At 41.8% G+C, this 12,195-nt stretch overlaps 1 protein-coding gene across 2 annotated transcripts in view; it reads left to right on the top strand.

Annotated features, from left to right (window-relative positions):
* The window catches only part of USP24 (ubiquitin specific peptidase 24), a 74,211-nt gene that overhangs the window by 31,746 nt on the left and 30,270 nt on the right, over positions 1–12,195 (top strand). For both annotated transcript variants that reach the window (XM_083742730.1, XM_083742731.1), the window contains exons 21-31: positions 895–1,035; positions 1,925–1,978; positions 2,606–2,721; positions 4,581–4,647; positions 6,457–6,567; positions 6,927–7,025; positions 7,101–7,271; positions 8,034–8,119; positions 8,255–8,348; positions 9,407–9,562; positions 10,789–10,886. In XM_083742730.1, the coding sequence (XP_083598856.1) occupies positions 895–1,035; positions 1,925–1,978; positions 2,606–2,721; positions 4,581–4,647; positions 6,457–6,567; positions 6,927–7,025; positions 7,101–7,271; positions 8,034–8,119; positions 8,255–8,348; positions 9,407–9,562; positions 10,789–10,886 (1,193 nt within the window). The remainder of the gene's footprint in view (positions 1–894; positions 1,036–1,924; positions 1,979–2,605; positions 2,722–4,580; positions 4,648–6,456; positions 6,568–6,926; positions 7,026–7,100; positions 7,272–8,033; positions 8,120–8,254; positions 8,349–9,406; positions 9,563–10,788; positions 10,887–12,195) is intronic.

The following is a 12,195-nucleotide window of genomic DNA, read 5'->3' as shown; positions in this document are numbered from 1 at the left end:
GGGATTTCAAAGGCGGAATTGACATCCAGGGGAATTTCTGAAAGGCAGCACTTTGTCCTGGATCTTAGGCAAGTCAATTTAAAAAAATCGTGTTTTTCCCCCTAACAAAAGCTCAACAATTTTGGGGGTTCCTTTATATAATCTCAACAATTTTGGGGTGCCCTGGTTTTTACTTTTTGAAATATGGCAACGCTACTATAGTACATTAATTTGTCCTAAGTCAAGATTAGGTTTAGGGCTCAGATCAGTTTTCTTTAACTTACTCATATGAAACAGTCCATGAGCACAGTTAAATTCTTTGCTTTTACGTGCTTGGGAGGGAGGGGCTTTTTCTAGGATTAACCAAGATAATTAGAGGAGTCCTTATTTGTACTTATAAGGGACGCGGGTGGCGCTGTGGGTTAAACCACAGAGCCTAGGACTTGCCGATCAGAAGGTCGGCAGTTCGAATCCCCGCGACGGGGTGAGCTCCCATTGCTCGGTCCCTGCTCCTGCCAACCTAGCAGTCCGAAAGCACGTCAAAGCGCAAGTAGATAAATAGGTACCACTCCGGCGGGAAGGTAAACAGTGTTGCCGTGCGCTGCTCTGGCTCGCCAGAAGCGGCTTAGTCATGCTGGCCACATGACCCGGAAGCTGTCTGTCAACAAACGCCGGCTCCCTCGGCCTATAGAGCAAGATGAGCATGCAACCCCAGAGTCGGTCACGACTGGACCTAATGGTCAGGGGTCCCTTTACCTTTACCTTTATTTGTGCTTATATTACTATTACTTGTAATTAATAATAGTATCTTCAGTTTGTGATAGGATAAAGCTCTTCAACATGTGAAATATTTCAATAGTGTACTCTGATCTGGGTGCTAACAACCTTAGTCTCTCTCTCTTTTATTTTGTCTAGCATGTAGAAAAACTGGAATTAATAGGAATGGATTTTATTTGGAAGATCGCAATGGAGTCACCTGATGAAGAAATAGCGAATGAAGCTATTCAGCTAATAATAAACTATAGTTACATCAATCTAAATCCAAGACTAAAGAAGGTAACAACTCTGAATTGTTTGGTTGCTGTACTTGTCCCAGAAGAGGAGATGTAGGCTGCCTTCAGATGATCCTAACCCAGCGTTCAGCATCTGTGTTTAAAGAACATGTGAGAGTAGGCAGCGAAGACTAACCTGGTAGCTCCATGTGGGCACCCCATCCTCAGTGCTCTCCATGACTTGGAGGGATAGCTGCTTCGGCAGTGGAGAGCCTGCTCTATTTATGTGGGTTCCTCATGTGATTTTCAAGGATTCTAAATCTCACAGGTTGCCAAAATGAGTAGCGTAGGCTCTCTGCTGCAAAAGAAGTTATTTCTCCAGCTCAAGGAGGGTGACAAGGCTGGGGAGTCAGAGGTTGTGTCCCTGTCCTCACTCTACCACAAATGTAGAATGCCTCAGTATTGCCCCTGAAATGTGCAATCCCACCTCTTCCTTTGCGTAGCTTCCACTTGTTGACCATTGATAGTTTGCTGCATTTCTATGAAACTACAAACAATTAGCTTGTCACTGATTCGAAGTTGAAGTTAACCTGTCACTGATTGAAGTTAAATTGTCACTGATTCAAAGTTGAACTTCTTTCTCTGCATCTGCATGCTTCTTTGCACAGGAAGGAAGAGGGAAGGGGAAGACATTGTTTGTGTGTGTGTGTGTGTGTGTGTGTGTGTGTGCTTACCGCTGTTCATTCATAATGGCAAGCCATGGTTTTCGTTGTCTGAATAGAGACATGGACCATGTACGTTTTTGTATTACCAACACTCTTTCTCCTATCCGTGCTCATGCTTAAATTCAGTAATATGTGTATAGTAGCAGTTCTCTGTATGTACTCTTGCTCTCTCTGCATGTGTGTGAATTAATGTTTTCAATATAGTTTAACACTTTTCATTCTTTTCAGGATTCAGTGTCACTCCATAAAAAATTCATTGCGGATTGTTATACAAGATTAGAAGTAAGTGTCAATCTTTTTTTAAAAAAATATGTCCTGTTGTATTTTTTATTCTTACATAATTGTAAAATAATTTCCAGCATTCCACCTCGTACTGTACAGAAAGCCCATTCTCAACTGGAGTTAATAGAGCAGCCACCATGTTGGGTTATATCCACTAATTATCTGGGACAGCAGGGAACTGCATGGGAGACTTGTGACCCTAGACAACTCCAGTTCTTTTCCTGTCTTTGCCCGGGACACTGAACTTTCTCCCACCTTTGACCCAAGAAGAGTTATTCTTTTTTTTCTTTTTTTTTTTGGAATTGTATTTACCCTCTCTCTCTTTACATGGTTGGAACTGGAGCCAGGAGCCTAGAGTCAGAGATCTTTTACCTGTTTCCTTGCCTTGGGTATAACCCTCAAACATCTTAACTAGATAGAGTATTCACAGGGAGTAGCCAGTGCTCCTTTCTTTGAATATCATTAAAATGAAGGTGTGTAGAGATGTCTGCCTGTTATGCCTTGACGCTAGGAAATTACTTTGCAGATAAAAGGCAAAGTTTAAGTTCTCAGTGCTGAAGAAGTTGCCGCACCATTACGTGGCCTTCCTTGTAATCCAGAAATAGCACGATGTTCCTTTCATTCTAGGCAGCCAGTTCAGCACTTGGTGGTCCAACGCTGACACATGCTGTCACAAGAGCTACCAAAATGCTAACAGCAACTGCAATGCCTACTGTGGCAACATCGGTACAGTCTCCATACAGGTAAGGTTTTGGTTTTGGTTTAGGAATAGATAAATATGATCTATGTTGGTTTGTTCTAGATAACCATGATTTAGAGGACTGCGAATGTGCTGAAGGCTCACACCTTCCTTCAGTTTTCCATAACCATGCCTTGCTAAGATGTGCAAAACCATGGTATGAAATCCTCTTTAAACCATGCTAATGTGGTTAGCTGTAACCACAGTTTGCCCAGCTTGCTTGTGTTAAAAGAAACCTCAGTAATGAGGAGTCTCATATCTCACATTCCTGATCCACTAAACTTTAGAATGTTACATCTGAACCAGGTATTCTTGTCTGTGTGTGAAATGGATATGGGCCAAAGAAACTACCGAAATTAGAACTGGCACCCACAGCTTCATCATACATAAACACTTTACAAAGGACAGGTTTATTCAATGTATTTGTCCCCACAAATGAATGTTTCTGGTTTTTTTGTTTTTGTTTTTAAATACATTGCAATAGGATTCACTGTGGAAGGTAGTTGCCAGAAGGGTGATGCAAGTCTCTGGTTACAAAAAGAAGTGTTGAATAAACACTTTTTAAAGGTTTGCTCAACTTATGCTGGCCTGTGATGAGAAGGAAAATAATACAACACAGCACAATACAATATACCCTAAGTTTACCTTTTGGAAAATCAAGTGGTGCTCTGTTCCAGTTCCAAAAAAGAAGTGTTGTTCCTGTATTAAACAAGTGTAGTAATCGTGGAACAAATACTGTGCACTTCCATTAAATTGATTTGGACAGCTGCTTAAAGAAGATCAAAGTTGGTACTAGTAGTATTTCTCAGGGAATATACAACAGCATAGTAGTCATTTATGCAATTGGGAGAAGACTACAGTGAGGCTGCAGTTTACCAGCAACAGCACTGTAAAACTCTTAAATCTAAGTGTTTTCTTTTGCTGATATGGCTTCTGTGACCCTTTTTCTGCTGCTGTTTGGTCTCATCTGTATTTTTATTTGTAAGCTGCCTTGAGTTTACGGTTACCACGGAAAGGTGTGAGATATCAATACATTAATTAAATAAATGGAAAGATGAATTGGCCCAGGAATGCAGCCAAGTGCAGAAGCTGGTGCTATTTCCCTAAAGCACTGACCACATTCCCCCTGGACCTGAGGGGAAGGAGGGCAAATTGGAGATATAAAATAGCATCAAAAACTGCAATAATCTGCAGCGCTGTTTTGCTATTGGTTCTTCTCTCACACCTTCTTCCCCTCTAACATTTCTTTAAAATGTATGTTGTACCTCACTTTTTAAGCCTTTTTCAGGTGAAATAATAAAGTGTGTTGCCAGGTTTATCTTTAATTATGTCAGCCCCAAATAACAAAAGTTTAGGAAAAACTGGACTGAGTTTACTACTTATACTCCTCCATTCTTTTCTTTCGCTAGGCAAACTAGGGTTGGAAGTATGCGTTAAGGATGACTTTTTTTCTCCTTGCTGCCACTGCCACCGGTACTTCACCACTAACCTGTTGTTACTTGGAATGCATAATATGTTATGACCCAGTTCAGGAATTTCTCTGGCTCTGCTTCACTTCATTGTGTAATGTGGAGCAGGTACAGCAAAACAGTGTGAAGACATCACATCACACTTCCTCTTTTTTAAATCAAATGTTACTGAGGTGATGGTGGGGAGGAGTGAATAAATCTAACTCCTTGACTGTTGCCACCTTGAAACTTAGTTCCATACTCCTTGATAGTGAGAAATTTGTTTGGGCCACCTATCAGATAGCGGCCACAGGGCATAGTGTTGGTGGCTTTTGTCAGGCTGCTAGGTATTTTCAAGGAGCTCAACTGAGGTCTCACCCAACTGTCTGCCATTTATTTTGATTGCAATCTCCAGGTCAACGAAGCTTGTAATAATTGAGAGACTGCTGCTGTTGGCAGAACGCTACGTCATCACTATAGAGGTAAGAAAAAGAAATTTTGGTACCCATGTCCCTTTAGTTTGAGTAGCCCAGTAAGTGCAATGCTAAGTTTAGGCTTCAAGTTCTCCTATTGTTATTGTTGTTGTTATTGTTCTTATTTATTGAATTTATATACCGCCCTATTTTCTTCTTCTTTGGCAATCACTCATAGCTGAGGTAAGATTGTCTTCCATAAACACGGTTTTAACAATGAGTCCGTGAGTGACTGTGGAGGCCAATTCTGGATCCACACGTCCTTCCACAGTGGGGACATTGGTTCCCGGGCAGGAGTTGATCACAGTGTGGATTTGCCAAGTGTGCCTTCCTCTTAGCACATTTCTCCCTTGCATCCTGAGTTCAGGTGTCTTCAAAGTCCATGACACCTTTGGTAAAGGCTGTTCTCCAACTGGAGCACTCACAGGCCAGTGTTTCCCAGTTGTCAGTGTTTATACTACATTTTTAAGATTTGCCTTTGAGACCCAAAGATCTCAAGGTGGTTTACAAAATAAAATCAAAATATAAAACCACAAAATACAAAATAAAAATAAAAAAACAACCAAATAACACACATCTCCCACTGTAGAATCATTGTTTAAGCAAGCAAGTTTCTATTACCTTTGGGCCGCATCAGAGAGTGAGGAGGATGAGAACCAACGCAGAACTGGATTGAAAAGGCTACAGTTTTATTAGTAGTAGCTATTTTTGCATTTTTGGGTATTTTTGGGTGGCACTGTGGGTTAAACCACAGAGCCTGGGACTTGCCGATCAGAAGGTCGGCGGTTCGAATCCCCGCGACGGGGTGAGCTCCCATTGCTCGGTCCCTGCTCCTGCCAACCTAGCATTTCAAAAGCATGTCAGAAGTGCAAGTAGATAAATCGGTACTGCTCCAGTGGGAAGGTAAACGGCATTTCCGTGCGCTGCTCTGGTTTGCCAGAAGCGGCTTAGTCATGCTGGCCACATGACCCGGAAGCTGTACACCGGCTCCCTCGGCCAATAAAGCGAGATGAGCGCCGCAACCCCAGAGTCGGCCACAACTGAACCTAATTGTCAGGGGTCTCTTTACCTATTTTTGTATTTGGCTGAACTGTGGCAGGGCAAGTGATCTAGTGAACTGGTCCTGGAGCCCCAGTCTCTCAGGTTTTGGCAAGAAATTTATACCTTGGAAGGTGACTAAGAAGTCCTAATAATAACAACTACTACTACAACCCCTTAACAGCCCACTGCAACTACAGTAGCATGGAGTGATCAGATCCTGCTCCTTGATCATGGGCCCCGCTTACTACCCAAGTGAATGAGAACACTGAGCTTTACCCGAAATTAGGTCTCCTTTGAATGACCTAGGAGCAGGCTGGAGAGAAGATTTCCATTCTGGACCACCGCAACCCTCTCCACCCACAGGCCATGCAGCACCAAGCTAACTCGCTGAGGGACAAGACCCATGAACAGTGCAGTGGCAAAGGCATAGACTTGGAGCTGCATGGCCTCTACACTGACAGGCAGTGGCTCTTCATGATTTCATAGCAGGAGCATTCCCAGCCCCAGCTGGAGCTTCTGGGAATTAAACCAGAGACCTTCTGCATGCAAAGCAGATGTTCTGCCACTGAGTCTCAGCCAGCATGGGCAGCGATGATGATGTCCAAAATATCTGGAGCACACCAGGTTGGGGAAGTCTTTGCGGTATAATGGACAGATCATTGTGACAGCTAAAACACAGATAAAAATGTTCAGTTGATCAGCTTACGCCAGTTTACATTTTAAATTGTTCCTTGATCATTTGTGTCAAAGGTCATTTTTACCACTTTCTTTCCACAGGACCTTTACTCCGTTCCACGTACTATTCTACCTCACGGTGCCTCCTTTCATGGACATCTTTTAACACTTAATGTTATGTATGAATCTACCAAAGATACCTTTACAGTAGAGGTATGCTCTTGCAATTTTATTGCCTTTTAAAATACTCATATTTAAAGTGTGAAAATTCTCAGCAAAAAGGGAGTTGGGTGTTGATGCAAAGCAGGGGTCAGCAAACTTTTTCAGCAGGGGACCGGTCCGCTGTCCCTCAGACCTTGTGGGAGGCCGGGCTTCATTTTTTGAAGAAAAAAAATGAACAAATTCCTATGCCCCACAAATAACCCAGAGATGCATTTGTCAAGGTTATGCTGAGTAAATGGGGCTTGCAGGATAATGTGGAAACGTTTCCCTTATGGGTCACTGGTTTCTGTCTAATAATACTTCCTAGATCTGAGAACATGAATGAACTAACTTCCACTTCATTTTTGCAGGCTCATAGCAATGAGATCATAGGGAGTGTCAGATGGAAGATAGCAAAGCTGTTGAATGCTCCTGTGGAAAACATACAGATATTTGCAAATGACAGCTTGGTATGTTAGGATGATTTTATCAATATTCTAGATGTGTACGGTTTGCAGAAGCTAAGAAAAGATATTGTATTTCAGCTAACAGTGAATAAAGATCAAAAGCTACTTCACCAGTTGGGCTTTTCGGAAGAACAAGCACTTACAGTAAAGACATCAGGAAGTGGAACCCCATCAGCAAGCTCTGCTGATTCCTCCACTAGCTCCAGCAACAGTAGTAATGTCTTCAGTTCATCATATGCAATGGAACAGGTACAACATGGGGGGAGTAAATATAGATTTCACACACACAAAGACACTTTTTCATTAATTAAGTTGGTTTCCTTTCACTTTAAAAAAATGCTTTCCAGTATCTTCCATTTCTCTGTACCCTGCATTGCTCAGTCGTGATTCAAATCTTTATAAAATTAGTTTGTCAGAATTTGAAAATCAGTTGAAAATAAACTGAAGTGAGCTAGTGCTACATGCAGTTACTACACTGATCCTGCACTTTTTTCCAGTCGAATTGAGATGCTTGATAAATCCAGCAGGAACTGCTAGCACACCTTTCTCATCTGATTTTGATGAACGCATAATTTCAGTGATCATTTCAGAAATGAATGCATCTGAATTGTTTGAAGTAGTTCTAACTGTAGGCAGAAATGAAAAAAGTATAAAGCACCCTCCCTGCTTCTGTTCATTATATTTGATGACACAGTTTAGAATTTCAAGGTGTAATGTTTTGGTTCACTCTGTACATATAAGTTAAAAGTATTGGAAATGTGAAGCTGTGGTTTCTTTGGCAGAATTTCAGATCAACACTGCAGGGGTGTGTGTGTGTGTGTGTGTGAGAGAGAGAGAGAGAGAGAGAGAGAGAGAGAGAGAGAAGTATACAGGATTCAGTGCCTTGTGTTGGCAAGTAGCTGACATCCCTAGGCCAGGTTTTAAATTTATATCGCTCAATTTTTAAAAATTGAGAACCCTAACAAATTGCTTAAGAAATAGGGAAGTTAATTGTGTGTTCTTAATCCTCAGGAAAAATCCCTCCCTGGAGTGGTAATGGCTCTTGTGTGTAATGTGTTTGACATGCTGTACCAGCTTGCGAACCTAGAAGAGCCAAGGTAAGTAGTGTTATTGAAGACACTGTAGAAATACTGTGGCTGCAAAAATAAATAAATTTTGGAAGCATTCACCAGTAGGCATAGTGTCCAGCCCAGCAGAAATTGAGTACATTATATGCCTCTTGTATTCTTCAGGATTACTTTGAGAGTACGGAGGCTTCTTTTGCTGATTCCTACTGACCCAGCTATTCAGGAAGCTCTTGATCAGCTAGATTCTCTTGGACGAAAGGTATATATTTTTCTGTTAACTACACAATCATAGTCTAGTTTTACTGATTGAGATTGGGATTGAAAGGAATGGAGAAAGAAATAGGTAGGGCATTAAATTGTAGGCATTATAAAATTCTGGGGAAATGCTAGCCATTGTGGAGCAAGAATTGAACCATCACTGGCTAAATTAATTTTATTTCTCTTATTATTGATGATGTGTTGCTTTGGCGGGGGGGGGGGGGATTCCTTTGCTTAACACACATTACTTTCCTTCTAGGGATTCAGACAGCATGGCTAATGTGCTTATCGCCACTGGGGCAGGAAAAATGCCATGTTAGCACAGCCGTGTATTAGCTTGCTAGCTTCATCTGTAAAGTTGGCACAGAATCTATTACTCATAAAGTTCCTAAGGCACAGGCTCATTTAACATTCACCCTTAAGGATGGCTGGCCTAGCTACCTATATAGGATAGTAGCAAATAGTCATTGGGTCCTAAACACGTTTCATAGAAGTTAGCAAACTACGTTAAAATTAATCTGGCATTCACAAAACATGTCTCTCCCATATCTCTCACGCTGCAACCTTCCAACAGTTTTACTTCACCCCCAAAGGCACACTCCTCCATTGTCTCCCAAGACAGATGGATGCCAGCTATGAAAAAATAATAATAATGCAAATTACAAAAAATACTAATTAAAGAGAAATGGTATTTACAATGGGGTGCATTGAAAAAGAAGGATATGGCATAAACTTTGTAAAAATCTGCAGATTGTATTTTATAGTTCTTTACGTTATTGAACAGGGATGGGGAATCTGTGGCACTCCAGACGTCAAATTTCCACCAGCCTGAGTCGGCTGCACCAGTAGTCAGGGATGGACTTGTAATCCAACGATACTTAGAGGGCCATGAGTCCTCTGTCCCTGGTATAGAATATAGCAAAAGGTGCTTGCAAGAGATTTTATTACTTTTAGGAAGTTCAGGACTCCAAAGACTAGCTGTCATGGCTATATAACCATGTTACTGTATATCAGAACTGCCTTCTTATTTGTATTTCTCTGTGTTTATTCTTTTCTCAGAAAACATTACTCTCTGAGTCAAACTCCCAGTCTTCAAAGTCGCCTTCTTTGTCTACAAAGCATCAACACCAGCCTAGTGCTACTTCAATACTTGAAAGTCTTTTCAGGTCTTTTGCCCCAGGAATGTCTACTTTTAGAGTACTTTACAATCTTGAGGTAAGAGTATATTGGCATGGAAGTGTGGGGTAGGGTCAAATATCAATTCTTTTGTTTTGCATGTAGAATACCCCGTGTTCAGTTCCTGGCATCTCCAGGTAGAGTTGGGAAAGTTTTCTGTATGAAACTTAGCCGCCAGTCAGCGACCTGGTTTACACCATAATACTAAAATGTGACTTAGGCAAGTATCAACAAACTTGGAGGAGGAGAGAGAAAAGGCAGTCTGTGAACCCAATGGTTTGTTGAGGCTCATCCATTTAATGCCAAACTATAGTTTAGTGCTTGGGTCCTCAAATATTTTGAGTCCTGAGGCACATCTGGAAAACTAAAAAAATACAAAGGAGCCACAATATATCCATTCATAGAAGAAAAATGGGGTGATGCCAACACACACAAAACAAAGCTGGCAAAAGAAACATGCAAAACCCTCCATCCCCCGAAAGGAGAAAAGGAAAGTACCTTATTTTTCGCTCTATAGGACGCACCCAACCATAGGACACACCTTGTTTTAGAGGTCTGCGCTTCGGAGGCTTCGTGTTGCTGTCGCTAAAGCCAAGGAGCCTGCATTCGCTCCATAGGACGCACACACATTTCCCCTTAATTTTTGGAGGGGAAAAAGTGCGTCCTATAGAGCGAAAAATATGGTAATAAAAAGCAGCCCAGACTAACAAAAAAAACCACAAAACACCTGCAGCCGCATGCCAACATGCAGAATACACACAGTGCTGGCAAACAAAAAGGAGTTGTCCAGTTGGGTTATTTTTGCATGGTTTCCATAGTAGTGATCCCGCTCTCTTGCAGCCACCTAAACATCTGTTTACCAGGTCGCATGGCACCCCCTCACCACCTTGTAGTTCCTTATCTTCCATTCTTTTTACATACTATGTAAATATACCGTAACTTCTCTCTTGAAATGACAGGGATTGTCATGGGCCTTGAAACACACTTCGTGAAAGCTTTGTTAGTATTCAAGGACCTCTGACTGTGTTAATGTTCTTAATTATATGACAGGTGTTGATAAAAGAATTAATTAACATTATTGAAAGGTCTCATTGAATTCAGATGACCAAGTGCCGTAGGATGGTGAGTTAATTCTGAGTAGCAGTGTTAGAGTGTAATATGAGCTCTTGCTCAGCTGAGCATACTTTGCCTGTGGGTGAGAGAGGGGCTTAGTGTGTTGCTCCATTGAAACTCTGCCACTTACCTAAAGTCTGAATATTTTTCAGGTCCTGAGTTCCAAGCTAATGCCTACAGCGGATGATGAAATGGCAAGAAATTGTGCCAAATCTTTCTGCGAAAATTTTCTCAGAGCAGGTGGCTTGAGGTTAGTTGAAAGAAATATTCTGAAGTGGAACCTTCCAGCTGTGCGAGAACTAGCCTTTAAGTATTCTCAACTCGGTATACATTTAATACCAGTATAAATTCTGTAAATGGTGCTCTCAATAGTAGTATTCAAGCAGCTATTCCAAATACTGTGGGGACAGCATAAATTACACTAGCTAGTTTGCCTTCTTTGTGTGTATGATGTTGAATAAATTGCAGCAATTTTCCTGTTACCTTTCCACTTCCATAAGCCTTTCTTCGCACATCCTACACAAAGAGGTGCCAGAACTGCAGTGCAACCTGGATATTCTTGCTTTTTCAATACTGCTTTCGGTGGTTGGTGCTGTCCTCCCAAAATCTGTTAAGGTGTTTGCAGGAAATGCTTTGTCAAAGAGTTCTGGATAATAGATAGTACTATGCCATTGATCATTGAATCTGCACTTAACTTTGAATGGGAGTAGACAGTTTGAGGCACTGAGATGGCATTGACTATGCCCTACTGATAAAGTCATAATAAATTTAAATAGTTGATTAGAATTTAAAAAAATAAGCTGGAGGTTGTAGGTATTACATGTCATCTCTTAGCATATTTGCACTTCAGTACTTGACCGGCAAATGAGAGTTGCTTATATTTCTAGTCTCCAGTGGTTGTGTGCTTAGAATCATAGAATGGTAGAGTTGGAAGGGACCCTGAGGATCATCTAGTCCAGACCCCTGCAATGCAGCTGTTCCATACAGGGATCAAACCTGCAACCTTGGCATTATCAGCACCATGCTCTAACCAACTGAGCCATAACACGCCAACAGAAGAGTATGCTTTTGGACCACAGAAAGGAAGGAAGTGACAGGTGCTGCCATTATTGTGATGGCACGGTCACTGGATCGGTGTCCAGAACATTGTGGAGTGCAGAAAGATGTTGATGTACACCAGAGCCCTTGCTTTCCCCCGTCTCACCTGCTGATGTCAGAATTTGGTGGAGCCTGTCAACTGGCCCCCTGATTTAGTGATGGTGTTGGTGAGGCTGCTCTGTTTTAAATGATTAGCACATTATATTAGTAAAGGTAAAGGTACCCCTGCCCGTGCGGGCCAGTCTTGCCAGACTCTAGGGTTGTGCGCTCATCTCACTCAAGAGGCCAGGGGCCAGCGCTGTCCGGAGACACTTCCGGGTCACGTGGCCAGCGTGACAAGCTGCATCTGGCGAGCCAGCGCAGGACACAGAACGCCGTTTATCTTCCCGCTAACACATTATATTAATCCTCATCAATACAGGGAAATATTTTCAACCAACAGACTTCTACATGTGTTATAT

Source organism: Podarcis gaigeae (genome assembly GCF_964106915.1).
Source record: "Podarcis gaigeae genome assembly, chromosome: 6".
In the NCBI taxonomy this organism is placed as follows: Eukaryota; Metazoa; Chordata; class Lepidosauria; order Squamata; family Lacertidae; genus Podarcis; species Podarcis gaigeae.
Note: the sequence above shows the minus strand (reverse complement) of the source record. Positions and strands in the feature narration are given on the sequence as shown.